This window comes from Anabrus simplex, chromosome 6 (assembly GCF_040414725.1).
Source record: "Anabrus simplex isolate iqAnaSimp1 chromosome 6, ASM4041472v1, whole genome shotgun sequence".
Taxonomy (NCBI): Eukaryota; Metazoa; Arthropoda; class Insecta; order Orthoptera; family Tettigoniidae; genus Anabrus; species Anabrus simplex.
This window is the reverse complement of record NC_090270.1, coordinates 97446781-97471947: the sequence shown is the minus strand read 5'-3', so window position 1 is coordinate 97471947 and position 25167 is coordinate 97446781. Positions and strand designations below refer to the sequence as shown.

At 38.8% G+C, this 25167-nt stretch overlaps 1 protein-coding gene across 3 annotated transcripts in view; it reads left to right on the top strand.

Annotated features, from left to right (window-relative positions):
- PolD1 (DNA polymerase delta) overlaps positions 1-25167 on the top strand; it is a 213130-nt gene that overhangs the window by 69080 nt on the left and 118883 nt on the right. For all 3 annotated transcript variants that reach the window (XM_067149778.2, XM_067149780.2, XM_067149779.2), the window contains 2 exons: positions 9506-9720; positions 22088-22254. In XM_067149778.2, coding sequence (XP_067005879.2) covers positions 9506-9720; positions 22088-22254 — 382 coding nt within the window. The remainder of the gene's footprint in view (positions 1-9505; positions 9721-22087; positions 22255-25167) is intronic.

Here is a 25167-nt window from a genome sequence, read left to right as displayed (position 1 = left end):
TATCACAAGAAGGAATCATGAAAGAAAGGACGACTCACTTTACATTGGATGATCTAACATCACAGAGTCAGAAGAAAACTAAATGTGAAGGCATGCACCACAGAAAGCTTTTAAAATTGATCAACAATAACATTACATTGACCATTGTTTGTTATGATGTGCTTTGTGTATGCCATTTATCTCCGATAGATGGAATTACATCTGCGTATTTAGTATAACAGCCTGCCTGAATATTGGTGGGAAGTAGCTGAGAAGTTAAATTGCTCTCTTCTGTAGCATGCCGTTCCTCTAGTTCATAAATTTTCTGATACTACTGGTACATATCACACTGGATCTTCATAGTATTCCAGCTATTCGATCCCTACTCTGAGGCAGTGATAAGAATGAGCATTGTGCACACTTAAATGGAATAACAATAGTATTTAAATAATACCTTTTCAATACAAATTGTATGATGTTTTAAATTACATATACCGAGCTCGATAGCTGCAGTCGCTTAAGTGCGGCCGGTATCCAGTATTCGGGAGATAGTAGGTTCGAACCCCACTGTCGGCAGCCCTGAAAATGGTTTTCCGTGGTTTCCCATTTTCACACCAGGCAAATGCTGGGGCTGTACCTTAATTAAGGCTACGGCCGCTTCCTTCCCACTCCTAGCCCTTCCCTGTCCCATCGTCGCCACAAGACCTATCTGTGTCGGTGCGACGTAAAGCAACTAGCAAAAAATAATAATAATAAATTACATATAAGTTCAGGGACTAGTTTTGAACTAACAGTAGGTCACCATCAGCCTAAAGCAAATCAGACACAAATGTATCGAAGAAATAAATTAATGCAAAGACACAAAGGTCTTAAAAATATACATACCATGTAAGATATTAAGATAAGAATTCGAGAGATGCGTTGCACTACGTTAAAAAATAGCTCTATGATAGAGATTCATAAAAAATCCAGTGCGCCATACAACATTAAGAAAGTTGTTTAAGAAAGAGATCCTTAAATCGCTGGTCAAGGATATCAATATAGGCTGGCTCTTTAAAGATGCTCTGTCTTCTCAAGATGTTCATTAATTCAGTACACATGGATGCGCGAAGCATGATGTTAGAAAGTCTCTTCTGTTTTTAGAATCTTGAAGGATGATGATTGTTGCGCGTGGAGGCTTAATACATAATAGTAAATAAAGGTGGTGCGATTTCGCAGTTCAGTGTAGACCAAACAGTTGACCTCTTTCCGCTTCCCTTCCTTCTTCTCTCCTCTCTTTCTTCCCGCACTTCCTTCACAATACTTCATTTTAACCTCACCCACTCCACTCCTCATTCATGCTTCATTTCCAGCTGCACTCAGCTTGTTACAACGCAAAGTATTTCCCATATGGCATATTTCATTAATGTACATTTTCCCCCTAACTTAACTCTTTCTATCTTAGCTGTCATTTATTCAGTGTCAACAGAAATCCAACTCACTGATATAAGAAATAATAAGGCACAAAGAACACCTTCATACCAGGACGATCAGATTACAGCATGACACACCAAGATCACCAAGCCTTCTGTCCTCCAACACACAATACAAGAACACACACGAAACACAAGTGTCGTGACCCCTGATCAAGCCGTACCAACCAAAGAAAAAGGTACAACGCGACCTCAGTACTACTGATTCCATCACAAGACAATACAAGAACACAATACACACAAACACACCAGTGCAATGATCTCTAAATCAAGCAGTACTAGCAAAGGAAAAGGGCAATACCTGATCTCAGTACTCTTGATTTCATCACACGACAATGAGACTATATTAGAACCAGTATCGTACTCCCAGGAGAGGGATGGCCTTTCAGCACCTAAAGTCCCAAGTCTCAGTACATATAAATGCCTTCCCAAGGCACCGTAAACACACGCATATGACATCCAATATTTACAAAAGTGGATGGACAGATATGGCAAGGTTCATTACAGAAATTTGGAAACTTTACTCAGTCCACAGGACTCCATAATCGAGTAAACTGGGTAAATAAATTTAGAAGACACGAAACCAGAAACAAACGAAAATAAATTTTTACCAAATCGCAATACCTGCAAAATTTCACTACAAATTTTAATGACAAATTTAGAACTGAAATCTTAACAACCTGGGAAACAACAGATTTAACTGAAATTAATAGCTCAGAATAATGATACCAAAATAAACATTTGAAGAAAACCTAATTTAAGCAATGGACACTATTCTCCACACCTAATATTAGGCCAAGAATTACGGAAGAATCTCATATCAGATGCACACTAGATTTCGAATATGTCGTGAGCATAAGCACAGATCCATAACCCGTCAAAATTTGCCATTATGGCCTCAGCTTAAGCTGGTCTATAAATATGGTGAACACTAGTCACCCTATGAGATTATCCCAGTCCTCATAGAAACCTCCCTTGCAAGTATACGAATATACAGTTAAATAAAAATATGTGACAAGGAAACAGACAATTACACGATGGAAACGCTCAGCAGAAGAACTTGGAACATTTTCACGCAGATTCAGAGACCTCATAATCTCTTATCTGATTGAAAATTTTAGTAACTGGCTGGGAACCGCCCCAAATAGTCCCATACCTACTTGGCAGCTTTTTTGCTAAATCAAAATAGGACTCCAGGAAGGATCATGAAAACACAAACAGGAATTAGGAATGCACACGTAACCATTACAACCTATAAAAGAAAACATGTCATCAATTAATTTACACTTCTCGTAATTATGGCAACGTAACAAACAACATGAAATGTGATAAAATTTTGAAATTTAGCTAAGAATAATCGCCGCGGGCTTCCCTTTCTTACACAACCGCACTCTGCTACCAATGTAGCACCTTTGGTTGAACGCGTACGTATAATAATATTAATAATAATAAGAAGAAAATAATGAAATGATGAAAATAGAAAAATATGAAATTAAAACCAAATTAACGCCATGTTGCGTTGCGAAAACTTTAAACTTACAGGTCTAACAAACGACAACTGCGGAAAGATGTGGAAATGTAGAAGGAAACCTACTAGGCCATGAGATCGTATCTCGTTGTGGGGAAAGGGAGGCTCTCGACAATCACCCTCAATGAACTATATTACTGATTTACAAGATGGAATGCAATACAAATTCATTTTTTTTATTTTTTTTTTATTAGTTGCTTTACATCGCACCGACACAGATAGGTCTTATGGCGACGATGGGACAGGAAAGGGCTAGGAGTGGGAAGGAAGCGGCCGTGGCCTTAATTAAGGTACAGCCCCAGCATTTGTCTGGTGTGAAAATGGGAAACCACGGAAAACCATTTTCAGGGCTGCCGACAGTGGGGTTCGAATCTACTATCTCCCGAATACTGGATTGAAATTGAAATTAAACAAAACAAACAAATGGCATAGTAGCCGACAATGAATGAAACACTGATATCACCAGGCTTTTAAGTAGAATTTTAAAAAAACAGAACGACAAAATAATTCAGCTCCTTGAATGGTATGAGATTAAAACTTTACGTACCGGGCGAGTTGGCCGTGCGCGTAGAGGCGCGCGGCTGTGAGCTTGCATCCGGGAGATAGTAGGTTCGAATCCCACTATCGGCAGCCCTGAAGATGGTTTTCCGTGGTTTCCCATTTTCACACCAGGCAAATGCTGGGGCTGTACCTTAATTAAGGCCACAGCCGCTTCCTTCCAACTCCTAGGCCTTTCCTATCCTATCGTCGCCATAAGACCTATCTGTGTCGGTGCGACGTAAAGCCCCTAGCAAAAAAAAAAAAACTTTACGTAGAAATTACAACAGATGTACAGGAGGCAATCTTAAGATAAAACAAATCTTTACACGTGATTGGTAACATCGTTACTTAAGAAAAGGAAGTTAAATTTACACTTAGTTACAAATACCAAACAAGTAAAGAGAATTGCCTCCAAACCAGAATGCTATGATTGTCCATTGAGGCACAGTCATTCAAAATTGGTGAATGTGGAAGTCTAGCGGGAAACTCGGATGTGCAAAACAAAATTACATCATTACTGAAAGTTACATTTGATGAGAAAGGACTGAAATGCAAGAAAGAATGTAAATTAACTCAGACTTAAGAATATAGTGCTTACCGCGAGAGACCAGGGACTTTCAGACGGGGTAGACCCCGAGCATGTGCGCTTGCTAGGTCGGTCAGATTGAAAAGACCCAGAACACGTATCACACACACGAAGCTGTCGGATGCCAGAAATGGACCGATCACGAAATAACAAATATTGACACAGATCTTCCCCGGATCTCCAGATTCACCAATGGAAAAGGTTGTTTTTCCGACCAATCACAATTCACTAGATTTCTGCAAGGGAAGTTCGAGGACTTTTCGCTATGCAATAATATTTCATCATCAAGAAAGCAACACGTGGCAGACATGCTGCCTCACAAGTTATGTATCAAAATGAACATACCTTTATACAATTTGATTTCAATCCTAACATTCATAAATAAAGGGTAAGATTCTCCACCTGTTCAATACAACTTAAAATGTGATATAAATTAAAATGTCACATTTTATTCAAATTAATTAACTTAAAATGTGATATAAAATTTTATTAATAATTTTAATTTATATCACATTTTAAGTTGTATTGAACAGGTGGAGAATCTTACCCTTTATTTTTGAATGTAAATCTTTTTTCAATACGGACCCGTTATAAGATTTGACGTTTGACGTTAAATCCTAAAACACAATTACACAATATTACAAAATCCCTGCAAAACAAATGTCTCTTTCTCTTCACATTTCCAAATTTAGGTAGATATAGAAAAAACTTAACAATGATTGAGATTTCAGTGTCCTTAAAGTCTTGCGGCTTCCGAAATTGGATAAAAAATGATATACTACAATAACTTTTAGAACACAAAATAAATTTCTCTGTCCTCTCTTGATGACTGTTCTAACACAGATCACATATAATATGATGCCAATTTTAAGTTAATGGTTATTACAGCTGTGGAAATAAAGAATAATTATGCAGCTGCAAAAAAAAAAAATTATTGCATAACTAAAGCCAGTGTTCGGCGTTGGCGTGAAGACAAAGATAGTCTAAAAATGCATACTGTACAAGAAAGGCATTTATATGATTTTGCAAAGTACTTTTTAAGCCTGATTTAAATTTTTTGAGGGGAAAAGTGGGGGTCGTATTGCATTCAGGGTCGTCTTGGATGAAATTAAACCTACACTTTCACATAGTATCGGATTTTGAAAAATAATGAACAAGTAAGCCGTAGTGTGGGTTCCATCCGTGTAAACGCAAGTTTTTAACAAACTGATTGCCATTTCATACCAATTTTAATGTGAATAGGAGTTTTCCCAACTTTTACAAAAAATCAGATATAACGACAGTCCGCTATAGCGAGTACATTTTTTGCTGTTATGAATTCTACTGTAGTATGCTTCATTATTGTGTATGGACATCGCCCTCTAGTATACATCAGCCTCCCCACTTTAGGAATACATGCGAACATCAAGAAGTACTCACTTTCTCCACCGGAGCGCTGCAAGCGTGGCCAGTCAGAACGAGCGGCACGCAGTTCCACACAGCTGTTAGGCCTACTTTCTGATGATTTTTCTGTTGATCGGCTTACTGTTTAAGTATTTCACCCTCTCAAAACGTTCATTCACTTCATCTCCAATGTTTTTTAAGATACTCGTGATAAGAGTTTTGCAGATTACCTGACCTAATTTCTCAGCATGATTAGAACTGTCATTTGAGTCGCACTTTAAAACCTCCAAACTCTTCAAAACGGGCAGAACTACGGTAGTTAAAGTTATACAAGCTCCTGTATTAACAAATTTTGCAGCTTCACACACGAAATCATTAACAATGTTTATAATCCACACCAACCGTTCTGATGGATAGAAGAAGACATTACACCAATCTTGCTTATAAATTATGTCCATTAGTGGAGAACTGCATTTTTCTTGTTGAATTAGGCTACGGCATGATTCACGAAAATGAAGGCTTCATACCACAGAAGATCTAGAATTTAAATTGGGCCTGAAGTCTGCTCTTGATATAGCTTTAAGCCATTGTTCTCTGAGGTCAGTTCGGTTGGAAAATTCGTGAAATGATACTCCTTTTACTTTACTACTCCGGCTTGTGCACCAAGGCACACAGCAACACACCATTGCTATTGATAGATAGAAACCTGCAATAGGACATTAATATGCCAAGTTAATGTAGCCTATGGCAAGATCGTAAGCAATAACTAATTAAAGCAAATATGTTACGATAGCCTTCAGTGAAATAAGAAATTAGATTAAAAGGGTATGAGAAACTAGAACGGTGCGCGAGATTTATTCATGCCTTGTAATTACTTCTTTTAATAAATTACTACCATTACATACCTTCTTATGATGAAATAAATAATCTGTACTTCCACTAATATCACAACTCAACACAATCTCAGTAAACTACATAAAGAAACGACACTCAACACATTGTTTACTCCCTCTTTCTTGTTGTTCCTAACGTGCCTTCAGCGCAGGTCTCGTCCACGCTTCTAGCGCCACAGCGGCCAAAGTAGTCCCTACGTGATGTTCGCAAAGAAGCATGCAAGCCAAGCGAAGTGGGAAGGCTGAGAGGTATACTAGAGGGCGATGGTATGGAGCATGCTGCAAGTTTGTTGACATATATATAAATTAAACCAAAATACTTTGCAAACAAAATTCAAATTACTATCATAACTATAAATCCTCGCAGTTACATTCACTATTTATGCTATGCGTATTTTTTAGGTGACCTAATTTTGTTCCAGTATGTCTCTTTTTCTGCAGATATTTGTAAAATTGTTTGTTTGTGAAATGCTTGGAATTAAATTTACTAGTACAATTGAACTCACTGAATTACCACTTTGTTTATTCCTCTCATCAGTCCCCTGAGCTTTCAATAAAGAAGAAAGTCTTTTAACAGAAGTACTTCATCTTGGAAGAGCAAAGAAAAACTGCATTCTTCACTATTTCTGAATACAGTCCTCACTTCTAGAGTTCTTAATATCATTCAGCCATATTTTCTGTAGTGGCACTTATTTTTGCAGGTTACATGTCAGGACAAACCAGTGAATTTCCGAAATTGTTTGCAGACAGTCATTTTCCTGCTCAAACTGAGGACTAGGACAACCCTAAATATTCTTCTTTACTACAGATTTTTCAAATTTGGCATGGGGATATCTCTGCTAATATAACATGTATATAATTTTAAAAGGAATCGTAACATTCATTACTGTTGTATACCATGCACTTTCATTCCTAATTTACAGCATTTTTGAAATTTTATATAATCATCATAGGTATATTCCTCTTTATCATTCCAACTATACTGTAGCATTAAAGACTTGGATTATAAGTTGTCTGCAGAATAGGGGGAGGGAGACATGTTGATTGTTTGCTTGTAAATGCTTGGAGTGTGCGGACAAGATTGGTTCTGTGTGCACAAATAATTTAATTTTAATAATATCAAGTGCTGGAACTTTGTGAAGTGTCCACTCACGTTAGGAAGGTTTGTATTAGACGTTTAAAGAGAACAAAGTGGTTTGATGTTCAGTTTTTATGAACATTCGCTAGAGAGTGAGAATTTTGTGTGTCCTAATGACCAGGCACTTGGTTACAGGTGCATTGACTATGATGATTAGCAGTTTGCTAACCTGTTCATGAAAACAGAACAGGTTAGATAACTGGCCCAAACACAAAATGAATGGAGGCATACTGCGCTCCAAGATAATGAACACTTAAAAAACCTAAAGGGCTCTAGGCCTGTGAAACAAGGGTTATTCCCAAACTACTGAGGTGACTCGTATAGAAATTACATTAACACATTACAGTAGGAAAAACAGTTAGAGAAAAACGTAGTCCCCCCGAACCAAGATGAAGGGAAGCACGAGAGGGTACTTCACTTTCTATCCGCGGTTTACGGTTAAAGATTTTATGAAGTTTTTACATTAGCCGGAAGAAAGTTACATTTTAGAAAAGTTGTTACATATTAAAAAGTTAACTGGGTTAAACTGTGGAGGTAGCAAGAAAGAATAGTTATGTGGCCATTACCTTATAGATGTTCTGCTGCCGACGAAAGAGACCGCCCACCTCCTGCTTAACACACACACTCAGATAGACAATCAATTGGCCAAGAAACGTGAAACGCCGCAGTTTATAAACCCTCATTGAAGGTTCGAGATCATTCAAGACTAAACTAGCCACACCCTCTCAATTTTATTGGTTAAATTCAAAAGTAACACTCAAAATCGAACAAGAATCCTGTGATAGGTAGAAAATTAATTACAGAAATTAGTGATTGGCTAGATTCAAAACTGGCGGAAAGAAAAAGGAAATATTGCCAACCCAAAAATAAATGAACATCAATCAGTTACAAAAACCTAGAAATTCAATACTTCTTTAAATAATAAGTTCTTTCACTTTGCACCAGGTGCATGATCATAGTTTTTCGGTAGTGTCATCTGTGAAAAAATGTCCAAACTTCTTGATGAACGGCAAACGAAACAAGGAGAAATTCACTCAGTTTGGGAAACTGCACAATAACAAAATTGCATAATATCTCAGTGGTGACATCTTCTGATTAAAGTTCCAAATTGGAGTAGTTTCATTTTCACTGTTTGACTAATAGAGGAATTCATTAAGGCGCTTATTTGAATGTGCGGCGTTGAGGTGTACCTCCCGGTACAGGCAGTATTGATTTTCCATGGTTTCCCATTTTCACTCCAGGAGAATGCTGGGACTGTACCTTAATGAAGGCCCTGGGCACTACTTTTCCTATTATTTTGTCACTAAAAACCTTGCATGTGTTAGTATGACATTAAACAAGTAACAAAATAATAATAATAATAATAATAATAATTAGAAATCATATGCCATCATCTTTCCTACCCTGCTGGCCGACATTCTGTTGGTGAGGACTCGAACTGGCTATCCACAGTGTCAGACTCTAAAAAATTGTTGCCTTAAGTGAGATTTATTTTTTTTTTTTTTTTATGAAAATGGAATGTCATTTCATTAGTTTCCAACTGATTTCAGCCACAGTGCATGTTATGAATACTTTGTTACAAGTAGTTTCTTATGTAACTTAAGGAAAGTTCACAACAGCTTACAGAACAAGTTGTCACCTGTGAAGAATTGAAAATGTACCTGGAAGAAGTGTGTGGTGCCTAGTTACATCGCATTAGCAATAAAAGACTGAAAATAATATCATTGCTTTCCAAATCTATCTTACTTGCATCAGAAAAGTATACCTGTTAGAATATTTTGAGCTCATCTTTTGTTACCGAATCCTTTGCTGTTCCACTGTATCAGTGCGTGTTATAAGCATTTGTTGTATGCAGTTGTGTTGCATAACCTAGATCATTCAGTATATATACAAGTCCTTGAGTTACTGATTAACTGTGCATATTAAATATTCATTTTATGATAGTTTACATGTATGGAAAAAATTTACTCACTATATCTTCCTCAGGTTCATGGCCGACACTGGAGTTGTAGGATGCAGCTGGATAGAACTACCCCGTGGGAAATGGCAGCTACGTTCAAAGAGCATGTTTCAGTCTCGCTGCCAAATAGAAGTAGATGTAGCATGGACTGATTTCATTGCCCATGCCCCTGAAGGAGAATGGAATAAAGTAGCACCCTTCCGAATTCTCAGTTATGACATCGAATGTGCTGGAAGAAAGGGTATGTCTTGTTTAGTTACCACATGACCTTTATTTATTTATTTATTTATTTATTTATTTATTTATTTATTTACAGTGAAACCTCGTTAGTGCGTTCCTCACTAACATGTTTTCCCACTTAGCACATCGTAAATTCAAAGTCACAATTCTTATCATATTAAGTCTATATAAAAAAAAATACCTCAGTTATCGCGTCACAAATTTTCACTATTACTGCTTAGTACGATCAATACTACACTACCAACCACCACAGAAACACGCAATAGTGCTTACATCCCTCCATAGAGGGTTGGCGTCGGGAAGGGCATCCGGCCGTAAAACAGGGCCAAATCCCCATGTGCTACGCAGTTCGCACCCGCGACCCCACAGGTGTGGGAAAAGCGGCAGGAAAAGAAGAAGACTGCTTAGTACGATCACATTTTTCCTAGACCTGAAAATATTACTATTTATCATCCCTTCTGAAAGAAACGCGATTGCCAACTCGGGTAAAAGCCGACAGTTGTGCGATTAGAAAAAGGCCTTCCTGAAGACATACCAGATTGTTTACTTTATTATTGGTTATATGTGAGCATATGTCTTCCAATTGGAGCATAGCTGAAGATGACACAATATATATATGGGGTCAAAACTAGTCCACGTTATATAGGAAAATATACAAGCTAATGGTATTGAATAGGTGGACCCTTCTCTACACTCATTCCGAACCATAATGAAATTCATAACTTATGATTACATTCAGAAGGTAGAAATGTATTTTTGTTGAGTGGTACAGTGAAGTGTAGCTAATATTTGTCGTGTGGTAGCATAGTTACGGATACAGAAGAGTTTGTAAAATTCCTTAAAATAAAGACAAAATTAAAATCTGTCACAAAGTTGACTGGCATAAGCGCGCAGAGGTCGCAAATGTTGAAACTCTCACCTCTGAGTTTTGACTTGATTGCTGAACTTTGTCAAATTTTTGTTCCATTCAGAATGGCAGCTAAAGTCATTCCTCGCAGTTGCAGATGGTCAAGTGTAACCTCCAATTTATCGTCTAAGAGTGTGACCAGAAAATAACGTTTAATAACCCACTGCTCTGAAATAAAAGGCTTCTACTAACATTTGTTTTAGAAAGAGTGTGATCTGCAATAATAATTTGATATTTTTGTTTGCACATGTTTTCATATTTGTTGTCTGGTGTTTTTCACACCTTTCAATCTACCGGTACTTGTTATTTTATAATCCGCAGCAGAAAAGGTTTTTGTATTTGTTCTCTCGTGTTTTTCACACCTTTTAATACTTTCCTCTCATCTTTAGAAATGATTGATAGGCCTATAATTTTCACTGTACCCACGTGTACACAGTGTAAAATGCCCTCGTGTTGGAAAAAATTGTATCTAGTGTTTCCATATCCCTGTTGGATAGTTTTTATTTGTATATTCATTAGTACGTTTTCTCGCTTAACACGTTCTTGTTCTTTGTCCCCTGCAAAAACGCCTTAATGAGGTTTCACTGTATTTATTTATTCATAACAAAAAACAAAGCAAAGCTATCTAAAAAAAACTTTAATCTAACCAAATTTCAAATTTACCAAACCTAACTTTATCGTATAAATCATTGACATCATTGATTTATCTTGGTTGTCCGGCTCCTTGGCCGAATGGTCAGCATAGTGGCCTTCGGTTCAGAGGGCCTCGGCTTCGATTCCCAACCGGCTTGGAGATTTTAATCTTAAATCAACGGGACGTGGTACAGTACCACGAGCTCTGACCATTAATCCTATTACCTAAATATCCTGAAGGTGGTATTTAGATTTGTAGAAAGCAAGAGTGGGTTCATTTTTTTTTTTTTTTTTTTTTTTCCTGGATTGAATAATAATGGTACTGTTTTTATGCCCTACCAACTACTTTTGGTGGTTTTCGGAGGTGCTGAGGTACCGAAATCTTGTCACGCGGCATTTCTTTTACATGCCAGTAAGTCTATCGACACGAGGCTGATGTATGGTATGTGAGCACCCTTAAATACCACCAGACTGAGCCAGGTTCAAACCTACCAAGTAGAGATCTAAAGGCCAGCACCTCAGCTGTGAAGGCCCCTCAGGCCAGCTTTTCTATATTGACTTCCTCTGGCTAACCATTGTAGTGCTCAAACCTGACAGCTGGATGTAAAATGAAACCTGACCTCTGTTTTCTTTAAAGTCTGTGATACCAGTTCTCAGCGAACTGCTGTTTATGGTCTGTCCTGTACCGCCTCATTTACATTGCATCCCTTCTTTCTCAGTTCTTCAGCGATGAAGGATCTGATCTGATGGTGCCGCAAGTTCTTTCGGGGTCAGGATATGACATAGAATTTTTCTCTCTGTGGCGATGCCAACGGAGGTTCTTGTCCGGGGTTCTGCCTGATACCAAGCACACTGCAGAAACATTAGCATAGTATCCTCTCACTATTATTTTATTTTCGTGTTTTCCAAATTCGTACTCTCCTCATCACCAGATGGTTAATTCCAGGTTAGGTGTTAAAAGTCATAATTTCATAACGTGTGTTACAACTGTTATATCTCCCGACCGACTCACGCACATTATCCACCTTTCCCTTCTTCAGCTCTGTTCTATTCTTCTATCCTGTGAGTCTTACGTTGCACTTTATTTTACATAAATCATACATACATACATACATACATACATACATACATACATACATCTTCATTGTAGACTGTTATGCCTTTCAGCATTCAGTCTGCAAGCCTCTGTGAATTTACTTATCGCTGCTACAATCCTCTATTTGTAACTAGTTCTGTGGCCTCGTTTAGTGCTGTACCTCTTATCTTTAAATCGTTGGAAAATGAGTCTAACCATCGTTGTCTTAGTCTCTCTACCCTCTTACACTCCATAACAGAGCCCATTATTTTCCTAGGTAACCTATCCTCGTCCATTCGCCTCACATGACCCCACCACCGAAGCCGGTTTAAGTGTACAGCTTCATCGAGTTCATTCCTAACTTACCCTTTATTTCCTCATTCCAAGTATGCTCCTGCCACTGTTCCCACCTGTTTGTACCAGCAATCATTCTTGCTACTCTCATGTCTGTTACTTCTAGCTTATGAATAAGATATCCTAATGTTGCCATTAATGCTTTCACGGCCCGTACTTATAGACATGATATTGTATAGGCTTTTGGGCTTGTGCCGTGTCAAGAAAATAAGGTGAAATTCTTAACGTTTCGCAGAGAACTGTGCTCTGCGTCCTCAGAAGAATTCTCGACTGTCCATGAGAAAGTTTTCTTAACCTTTTCATTGCTGAGATAAATTCTCTTCTGTAAAAGCCCTGTGCTGAATTATTTTTAATAATTAACTTCAATACATAAGAGTCAGAAATAAGATGGGAAAAACCAGAGGGTTCTTGCCTGCTTGTCATATATTTTTATACTAAATATGGAAGGTCCTAAACTGATTTTTCTAACACAAAATTAGGTATGTGTTGCACAGGAAATTCAAGGTTGTCCAACATAAAAGGCCAACAATTGAACAAAAAGCGAACTAATAATTAAAAATAACAGTAAAAAGCTCAACTTACATGTTTCAATGGCTACAGGTGGTCCTTCCAAGCACCGATATATAACTAAACTGAAGACAATAACTTCAGTTGTGTCTAAAATGAGTAAAAATGTATCTAAATTTTATGGTAAAATATTATTCAAGATAAAACACAGAATGCATTCAAAATTCCTATACATCTTGATTTGATATCAAAATAAAAAATGGTCCAGACCAGTTAATCAAGGGTTGTACAAAACTGGTAATTCCAAAACTGTGGGTAGCCTACATTTTCTTCAAATCGCATGTCTTCTTTGGAAGTGTTCATTCTCACGAAACAAGTTCATCTCCTTCAGTACCTTACTAGGGTATGGTAGTTTCCGAAGCATGGGTGTACACGGAGTCCAGCGTCGCATTTTTCAAACATATATCTACTTTCTTTCCTCTTTTTCTCATCGAGCGTGGTGTTTGGAACACACATGGCAGTACCTGGCAGGAAATCTCTTCTTCAGGGTGGGGTGGTACAGGGGGAGGAAAATGTCTCTCTGTCAGTCTAAGCGGTTTGTCCCCGGCTGGTTGGACAACTTCTGTACTTTCATTATAATCGGTGTCATCACTGTCATCATTATTCTCGAAATCACTAAAATCGGAATATTCATCTTCCGATTCTAATGTGGATAGCACTCTTACAACCTCGGATTCGGTAAGATTGCGCGCTTTACTGGCAGTCGACATACTGTAGCTTACTCATCCCTGACACGGGCCTCACTGCTAGCTTGCACGCCGGGCATATCGCAGAGCAGCTCGGAAAGCAGAGTGTCGTATTTAACTCAATAACTCATGAATGAATCAACAGATTGTCATTTCGTAAGTTCCTATCTACTGCAGAGAGATGCGTGTATCCGCCCACGGAGTTTGAATGACTTCTTAGGTCAACATTGGGAGTATTGCGTTGATAAAGTCAGAAGAATGTCACGCTCGCAATATTACGGGTGCAGCAGAGCAGCGGTCACAGCATTGTAAAGGTTAAACAATGACACTTTTGAATTTGAAACATTAATAGAAGTAGAAGTGGAAATGGTACGTTCATTCACCACCAGTTGGCCCTTAGGACGTGGCACAACGCTAGCGTTCGAAGCGGAAGCTGGCCGAACCGTCACAATCAGACTAAACGGTTCACATAACGTGTTTGCATAACATATGACAGGTGTAAGACATAGACATAAGCCTGGAATAAAACATCTGGCGACAAGGAACGTACAAATTTGGAAAACACCGAGACGAAATAACAATAGTGAAGGGGCAGGGAAGGGAACTACCTACGTAAATTCTTAATGGCTGGCAACCAGGTATTACTTGATAGCCGGTGTCCCTGTTGAAATTGTTAGGATTACTACGTATTTCCACAGCTTCCCGTATAATCCTGGACCTGTAGTGTCTAGTGTGGGTAAGAGCTCGAGCATCTTGGAACATGACATCATAACCCGACGATAGAGCGTGCTCAGCTATTGCCGATTTGTCAGGTTGGTTGAGACGAATATTACATTCATGTTCTTTTATACGGGTACCTATGGACCGGCATGTTTGGCCGATGTATACTTTACCGCACGTACGGGGAATTTCGTATACCCCAGGATGTAAAAGTGGGGACAATTTGTCCTTGGTTTTACTCAGACTGTGAGCAATTTTAGTCGCAGTGTCAAACACGGTTTTTATATTGTGTTTGAGGAGGACCTTCGCAATTCAATCTGTGATGTGAATGTAAGGCAAGTAGGCAGTTCCCTTCACCTCTTCCTTCTGTGAGATTTGCTTGGTCGTTTCTCTGGGATGTAGGGCTCTATGAATCTGCAAATCGCTGTAACCATTACCCTTAAACGCGACTTTGAGTGTGTCCATCTCCATCTGGATATGTGATGGCTCACAAATTCGTCTCGCCCTCTTGGCTAGTGTCGTGAGGATACCTTGTTTTTGTGCTGGATTGTGGTCAGAATCTGCATGAAGATAGCGATTTGTGTGGGTAGGCTTACGATAGATGGTAGGTCCTAAGGAGCCGTCCGGTTTCTTTCTTACTAGAACATACAAGAAAGGAAGGCATCCGTCCAAATCCATCTCCATAGTGAAACATGCCGGTCCATTGGTACGTGTATCAAAGAACATGAACGTAATATTCGTCTCAACCAACCTGACAAATCGGCAATAGCTGAGCACGCTCTATTGTCGGGTCATAATATCATGTTCCAAGATGCTCGAGCTCTTACCCACACTAGACACTACAGGTCCAGGATTATACGAGAAACTGTGGAAATACATAGTAATCCTAACAATTTCAACTGGGACACAGGCTGTCAAGTAATACCTGGTTGCCATCCATTAAGAATTTACGTAGGTAGTTTCCTTCCCTGCCCCTTCACTATTGTTATTTCGTCTCAGTGTTTTCCAAATTTGTACGTTCCTTGTCGCCAGATGTTTCATTCCAGGCTTATGTCTATGTCTTACACCTGTCATATGTTACACAAACACGTTATGTGAACCTCTTAGTCTGATTGTGATGGTTCGGTCAGCTTCCGCTTCGAACGCTAGCGTTGTGCCACATCCTAGGGGCCATCTGGTGGTGAACGAACGTACCATTTCCACTTCTACTTCTATTAACGTTCCAAATTCAAAAGTGTCGTTGTTCAAGAAGCCTTTCTCGTGGACAGTCAAGAATTCTTCTGAGGACGCAGAGCACAGTTTTCTGCAAAATGTTAAGAATTTCACCTTATTTTCTTGACACGGCATAAGCCCAAAAGCCTGTACAATATCATGTGTATAAGATATCCTAAGTCCACCCAGCTTTCACTCCCATAAAGCAAAGTTGGTCTGAAAACTGACTGATGTAAAGATAGTTTCGTCCGGGAGCTGACTTCCTTCTTACAAAATACTGTTGATAGCAACTGTGAGCTAACTGCATTAGCTTTACTGTACCTTGATTCAATCTCTCTCACTATACTACCATCCCAGGAGAAAACACATCCTAAATACTTGAAATTATCTACCTGCTCTAGCTTTCTTTTCCCATTCTAATATTCAGTTGTCTTGGATTTCTTACCTACTGACGTCAATTTAGTCTTCGAAAGGCTAATTTTCATACCATACTCATTGCGCCTATTTTCAAGTTCCAAGATATTGGACTGGAGGCCTTCAGCACAATCTGCCATTAAGACCAGGTCGTCAGCGTAATCCAGACTGCTTACTATATTTTTACCTAACTGAATCCCTCCCTGCCACTTAATATGTTTCAGCAGATGATCCTTGTAAACTATGAACAATAAAGGTGAAATATTACAGCCTTGTCTTACCCCTATAATTACCTTGAACCAAGAACTCATTCTGCTGTCAATTCTTACTGTAGCCCAATTGTCAACATAAATACCTTTGATTAATTTTAATAATCTACCCTTAATCCCATAGTCTCCCTGTACGGCGAACATCTTTTCCCTCGGTACTCTGTCATATACCTTCTCTAGGTCTACTAAACATAAACATAACTGTCTATTCTTTTCAAAGCATTTTTAATTACCTGGTGCATACTGAAAATCTGATCCTGACAGCCCTTCTGTTGTTTGAAACCACACTGGTTTTCATTAAAATTTTTCTAAACCTCTGATCGCTCCCTTTCCTCCAAGTGCCAGTGAACACTGGCTGGTATACTGATTAGTGAGATACTTCGATAGTTGTTGCAATCCTTCCTGTTCCCTTTCTTATAGATAGGTGCAATTACTTTTGTCCAATCTAAAGGTACCTTACTAACACTCCATGCTAATCTTATTACTCTATGAACCCATTTCATCCCTGCCTTCCCACTATACTTCACCACTTCAGGTCTAATTTAATCTATTCCTGCTGCTTTATGACAAGGGAGTTTATTTACCATTCTTTCCATTTGATCAGGTGTTGTGATTTCACCAACATCATGTCCGGCTCCATGGCTAAATTATTAACATGCTGGCCTTTGGTCACTGGGGTCCCAGGATCGATTCCCGGCAGGGTCGGGAATTTTAACTGTAAATGGTTAATTCTTCTGGCACAGGAACTGGGTCTTCATCATAATTTCATCCTCATCAAGATGTGCAGGTCGCCTATGGGAGTCAAATCAAAAGACCTGTGCCAGGCCTCTCCGGAGGCCACAAGCTATTATTATTATTATTATTATTATTATTATTATTATTATTATTATTATTATTATTAGTACCCAACATTATTGTCCTCCTCCCCATAAGCTCAGTTGTTTGCAACATCACAAGAAAGATACCCTTTTACGTTGAGAAGATTTTTAGAATATTCCTTCCACCTCTCCAGTGATCCCTTAGGATCTATTATGAGTTTACCTGATTTTCCCAAAACACTATTCATTTTCTTTTTACCTCCCTTCCTTATTACTGTCCAGAAAGGTTTCCCTGCTGTTTGATCTAGCCTTTCCGAGTTATTACCAAAATTTTCCCACGACTTCTTTTTGGATCCAGCAACTATTTGTTTCACTCTGTTTCTTTCCTGTACATATAATTCTCTGTCTGGATTAGCTCTTATTTGGAGCCATTTCTGATACGCCTTATTTTTTCACTGTATCATTCCACTGAAATGAAATGAAATGGCATATGGCTTTTAGTGCCGGGAGTGTCCAAGGACATGTTCGGCTTGCCAGGTGTAGGTCTTTATATTCGGCGGCCGTAGGGGCCCTGCGCGTCGGGATGAGGATGAAAATTATGATGGAGACGACACATATACCCAGCCCCCGTGCCAGCGAAATTAACCAATGATGGTTAAAATTCCCGACCCTGCCGGGAATCGAACCCGGGACCCCTGTGACCAAAGGCCAGCACGCTAACCATTTAGCCATGGAGCCGGACATCATTCCACTAAGATGTTTGCTTTTTCCTATCCTTACACACAGTTGTTCCTAGACATCCCCTTGCTGTTTCTATTACGCCATCCCTATATGCCACCCATTCTCTTTCTATATCCTGAAGCTGCTTACTGTCCACTGTTTGGAACTTTTCTCTAATCATATCCATGTATTTCTGTCTAATTTCCTCATTCTGGAGATTTTCTACCCTTATCCATCTACAGACCAATTTCAGTTTCTCTATACTAGGCCTAGAGATACTTAGTTCACTAAATATCAGATAGTGGTCTGTATCATCAAAACATCCCTGGAATATCCTCACATTTTTGACAGATTTCCTTAATTCATAGTCGGTTATGATATGGTCTGTTATGGATCTGGTGCCCCTACCCTCCCATGTGTAGCGGTGAATAGCGTTGTGCTAATCACATACTAGCACAGAAGTCCAGCAAACACTTCCCATTCCTATTAGCTTCTATATCTTCCCCACATTTACCAATCACCCTTTCATATCCTTCAGTTCGATTTCCAACTGTAGCATTGAAATCGCCCATTAACACTAATCTGTACTTGCTCTTGACCCTAACTACGATGTCACTCAGTGCCAAAACTTGTCAACTTCACATGGTGAATACACTGAGACAATTCTCGTTCTAATTCCTCCAATTGTCGAATCTACCCACACCATTCGCTCATTTCCGTGCCTAACAGAAACCTCTGTTGCGTGCAATAGTATTCCTGATGAACAGTTCTACCCCACACTCTGCCCTTCCTGTTTTAATATTCGTCAAGTATACTTTATAATCTCCTATCTCTTCCTCATTATCTCCCGTTACCCGAATATCATTAACTCCTAACACGTTTTACTTAAAATCTACGTGGATTTAAAAATTAAAATAATTAAATTCAATGTGGATGGTTGAATGGGGTGGTGAAATGGGAAGGAAACAAGGTACTCATTAACCCAATCGCATCATTTGACGACCCTAGCTCGTCATAGTTATTCGTGGCATATGAATCAAATGATGAGCTCTGCTCGCGGCGATGCACAGCTGTACATCAATCCATGTAGTTCAGTTACTAACCCACAGACGCCACTTGTATGCATTCTGAGCTGAAGTTTACACATGTGGCTTCGGTTTTTTCCTTTTCACCAGGTTCTCACACACTTCTGGAATGAGAGATAAGATAATCTTTTTTTCATTTAATTTCACTCTTGTCAGTTGCCATCATGGCATCAAGCAGATGTGCTGGTGTTGATGAAGAAGGAATACGGAAGCTAATAGATAGTGTTTTAGAGAGTGACATTGAAGGCAGTGATGTTTGTGACGACAAAATAGACTCTGAAGTCCTTAGTTCGAGTACTAGTGATGCGTATAATAGTTCTGATGACACGGAAAGTGATGCAAATAACGACGGTGTGCCCAGTCTTTCGAAACGAGCTCGTACCTCGGCACAGACTAACTTGACTGACTGGAACTGGACAAAAAGTGACAATAAACCTGTTGTACATAAGTTTAGTGAATACAGTGGGGTTAGTGAAAACTTACTGAAAAAGTTTGAAATGCAACCACTCTCTGAACTCTCAGTTTTTTGTGAATACATGAACCCTTGGTTTGACAAAATATCTGTCAAGACAAATTCATATGCAGCAAAACAGTTGAGCAATCCTGACAGATAAATATTGAAAGACGATGACAAATGGTTTGAGACTATATCCGACGAAATTAGGGCATATTTTGCATTAGTTATACTAATGTCACAAGTGCGAAAATCAAGAATACAGTTATACTGGAGTAAAAACAGGTGTATAAACACTCCTATTTTTCGTGAAACCATGAGTAGGGGGAGATTTATTATAATTTCACATTTTTACATTTTGTTGACGATGAAAAAGTCAATAGTAGTGACAAACTAAGAAAGATTAGGCCTATAATACAACATTTCTGCTCCAAATTTTCAGAATTATATTTTCCTTCACAGGACTGCTCTAGATGAAAGATAACTGGTATTCTTTCCCAGATTTATTCAAAAGGCTACACGACAAGCAGATGAATGTAATTGGAACTGTTAGACAGAACCGAAAAATCATGCCTCGCGATATCAGTAAGACGAAACTAAAACGTAGAGAGTATGAGACGTGGGCTGCCAACAGTATATTGTGTGTGAAGTGGAAAGATAACAAGGATGTTTGCTTTCTCACCACTAAACACAAATTAGCTGACATGACAGGGACAGGCAAACTCAGACGAAAGAGAGGACAAACCCCGAGGGAAGAAGTGATAAAGCCCAAGTGTGGCCTTGAATATCAGAAGGGGATGGGTGGTGTTGACCTTCAGGATCAGGTTACAGCTCTGTTCCCCGTCATGCGGCGCACAGTGAAAGGGTATAGGAAAATATTCTTTAACCTCCTAGATATGTGTATTTTCAATTCCTTCACTGTGTATCACAAGATCGCTGCTAACAGAAAGACGAGCTACACGGACTTCCGAACTAGTATTGCACAGCAGCTACTAGAGACTGTTCAGTTGCCGGAGTACTCGGTTCGAGGCCGACCTTCAGCGAGCACCACCCCAACCAGATTACAAGCTAAATCATGGGCCCACTTTCCCATGCGGATTCCCCCTACAGAGAAGAAATCAAAAGTCACAAGAAGGTGTGTTGTGTGCTACAGCCGGGGTAAAAGAAGCGAAAGTTGCTGGCAGTGCAAAAAATGTGGCGTAGCTCTTCACTTAGAAGAATGTTTTGAGGTGTACCACACCCAGCAGACGTACTAAAATAGCGGCATTGATAAGTTTATTACTTCGTTATCATGCATGCAAATTTTCAGAAAGGAATATTTACTGGTTGGTTTTGTATGATTTTCTAAATAATAGTGTGATGACGACGGCCATAGAGCGGTATTTAAATGTGATTTCTTAGTGAACTCCTATGGTATTTAAATGTGAGGCGAATGGGTTAAGATGTTCTTAGGAAGATAAATACTTTGTAATTTCACCTAAGCGTTGTAAAACAGCTGAAGATGATCCAAATGGAATGAATGGTTAATTGATTTGCTTAGTGCAAATATAAGTATCAAAAAGGTGGAAATTTACTGTTATTGATTCATTGTAAATAAGATTTGATACGGGAAATGAAGTTGATTTCTTGCAAACACCAAGTTGTTTCCAAGAAATCCCTTGCCTGTCAAATGAGAGTGGGACTCCGTTACTCCCATAGGTCCTAGGCTTTCTTAAAGCGTTCTGAGCGTGCTTGATGAAAAATTCTCTGAAGCAGGATGCTAGCCTTCCTTACACATACTCCAAGGGAGAATCTCTCCTATAACGGGTTAGGGACCACAGTGGATTGCATAGTCCTAGCCTCCTGGGCACAAGGAGGGCCATGATTCAGAATATGTCCAAGATGCCCACACCCATTCCATAGCAACTGGTATCCCGACTCTCAGGACCACTTACTAGACCACTCAGCCGTTGCCCATGGTTCATGAACTAGGACATGGCTACAGTAACCCACACCATGAATTTTATTTTTATTTCTATTTACCATATTCATCCCTGATTCTTGTGATGACCTTGCTGTTAACTTTGTAATGTACATACAAGAAATACGTATTTTAATTGAGCTTAGATGGTGTCATCAGCTCCCACTTGGAAGGCCAGAACCATCTGGTGACGAATGTGAGTACCACTTACTGTAGACCAACGGTAAAGCATTCTTGAATACAAACGTACATTACTGAAAAGACTTCCCCATGAACAGTTGAGATTTTCTTTTCAAGACGCAGAGCAAAGTTCTCTGCAAAACATAAAGAATTTCACCTTGTTTTCTCGACACGGCAAAAGTCGAAGAGCTATAATTACAGGCCGTGAAAGCATCAATCTAAACATCATGAAAAGTTATTTACATTACATCATGTAGGACAAAAAAAATTTTGAAATCCAACACAGTAATTCTGGTGATGGTTATGCTTTCCAGGTATCTTTCCTGAGCCAAATCATGATCCAGTGATCCAAATTGCCAATATGGTAATCCAACAAGGTCACACAGACCCTTTCCTGCGCAATGTCTTCACCCTCGATACCTGTGCTCCCATTGTGGGCTGCCAGGTAATGAGTTTCTCCAAAGAGCAGGACATGTTAGAGGTTTGTGTTTATGATTTTACATTTTTTTTTTTTTTTCATAATTAGTTTATAATTTTACTCTGGCCTACTGCAATGTGTTTTTCTCTGAAATGTTCCTCTTTTTCTCAGCAACAGAAGATTTTTAAATTGTGTATGTAAACTGTATATTTAAAAATAAACATAATGCATGATAATAAACAAAACTTAGACATTGTAAAAGAAAAGCTTGTATTTTATGAAGGACCTAATTTTTTAAAATGTACTGTAGATATTGTGTGTCTTTTTTTATCCTTTTACTGCTATAAATATTGGTGTTTAGTGTTTGTTGGTAATAGTTAAAATTAGTGATATTTATTTAAATTGTCTGTTGCATAGGTTCATTGTTTTTTAGTTGATTATGTGCTCTAGGTTATGTATCTGGGTTGGGGAAAATAGGAAATAATATTCCATAATTTGGTGTTGCTAAGATATTTATAAAGACAGTTTATTATTTGGAGAATTGGGCCTTCTTCACTTCCTACAATTACATTTGCATAAGTACTGAACTAGACACGATATTTCATATAGAATATCTGTTACCCATATTACAAAGCAAAATATTTCTTTAAATGATCAATACAATACTGGTAGCATTGTAAATTTAGTTAAAGGAAATAAAGAGAATTCAGGAGAATGTGAGGTATTTTGCTAACAAGATAATTTAAGTCTTTGATTGTTGATAATTATTGCTGCTTTTCCCATTCAAATATTCTGCTGTTGGCAAGTAAATCTACTGATTTATTTAATTCCATATTGTAATATAGGAAATGCAGGAGTTGGTTTAATAATGAATAAGAAAATAGGGCAGCGGGTAAGCTACTACAACCAGCATAGTGAAAGAATTATTGTCGTCAAGATAGACACCAAACCAATGTCCACCACAATAGTGCAGGTCTATATGCCTACTAGTTCAGCGGATGATGAAGAAATCAAAAAAATATACGAGGAGATAGAAGATTTAATACAAATGTAAAAGGTGACGAGAATCTAATTGTGATGGGAGACTGGAATGCAGTGGTAGGCCAAGGAAGAGAAGGTAGTACAGTAGGAGAATTTGGATTGGGACAAAGGAACGAAAGAGGAAGTCGGCTGGTTGAATTCTGCACTGATCATAATTTAGTCCTTGCAAATACTTGGTTCAAACACCACAAACGACGGCTGTATACGTGGACGAGACCTGGTGACACTGGAAGGTATCAAATAGACTTCATTATGATTAGGCAGATATTCAGAAACCAGGTGTTGGATTGCAAAACTTTCCCGGGAGCAGACGTGGAGTCTGACCACAACTTGTTGGTCATGAAATGCCATCTGAAGTTAAAGAAATTGAAGAAAGGAAAGAATGCAAAAAGATGGGATCTAGACAAGTTGAAAGAAAAGAGTGTGAGGGATTGTTTCAAGGAACATGTTGCACAAGGACTAAATGAAAAGGCTGGAGGAAACACTATAGAGGAAGAGTGGAGAGTCATGAAAAATGAAGTCAGTAGGGCTGCTGAAGAAATGTTAGGAAGGAAGAAAAGATCAACTAAGAATCAGTGGATAACTCAGGAAATACTAGACCTGATTGATGAACGACGAAAATACAAGAATGCTAGAAGTGAAGAGGGCAGAAAAGAATACAGGCGATTAAAGAATCAAGTGGATAGAAAGTGCAAGGTAGCTAAGGAAGAATGGCTGAAGGAGAAGTGCAAGGATGTTGAAGGCTGTATGGTCCTGGGAAAGGTAGATGCTGCATACAGGAAAATCAAGGAAACCTTTGGAGAAAGGAAATGTAAGTGTATGAATATTAAGAGCTCAGATGGAAAGCCACTTCTAGGGAAAGAAGACAAAGCAGAAAGATGGCAGGAGCATATCCAACAGTTGTATCAAGGTAAACATGTAGATAATTTGGTTCTGGAACATGAAGAGGCTGTTGATGCTGATGAAATGGGAGATCCAATTTTGAGGTCAGAGTTTGACAGAGCTGTGAGTGACCTCAATAGGAACAAGGCACCTGGAATTGATGACATTCCCTCTGAATTACTGACTGCCTTAGGAGAAACCAGCATGGCAAGGTTATTTCATTTAGCGTGCAAGATGTATGAGATAGGAGAAGTCCCATCCGATTTTCGGAAGAATGTTGTTATACCTATTCCCAAGAAAGCCGGTGCTGACAGGTGTGAAAACTACCGCACCATTAGTTTAGAAATTTTAACACGTATTCTTTACAGAAGAATGGAAAAACAAGTTGAAGCTGAGTTGGGAGAAGATCAATTTGGCTTCAGAAGAAATGTAGGAACACGTGAAGCAATCCTGACTTTACGTCTGATCTTAGAGGATCGAATCAAGAAGGACAATCCCACGTACATGGCATTCATAGATCTAGAAAAGGCATTCGATAATGTTGATTGGCCCAAGCTATTTATGATTCTGAAGATGATAGGGATCAGATACCGAGAACGAAGAATTATCTACAATCTGTATAAAAATCACTCTGCAGTGATAAGAATCGAGGGCTTTGAAAAAGAAGCAGCAATCCAGAAAGGAGTGAGGCAGGGCTGCAGTTTGTCCGCTCTCCTTTTCAATGTTTACATAGAACAGGCAGTAAAGGAAATCAAAGAGAAATTTGGAAAGGGAATCACAGTCGTAGGAGAGGAAATCAAAACCTTGAGATTTGCGGATGATATTGTTATTTTATCTGAGACTGCGGAAGATCTCGAAGTTGCTCAATGGTATGGATGAAGTCTTGGGTAAGGAGTACAAGATGAAAATAAATAAGTCCAAAACAAAAGTAATGGAGTGCAGTCGAACGAAGGCAGGTGTTGTAGGAAATATTAGATTAGGAAATGAAGTCTTAAAGGAAGTAGATGAATATTGTTACTTGGGTAGTAAATTAACCAACGATGGCAGAAGTAA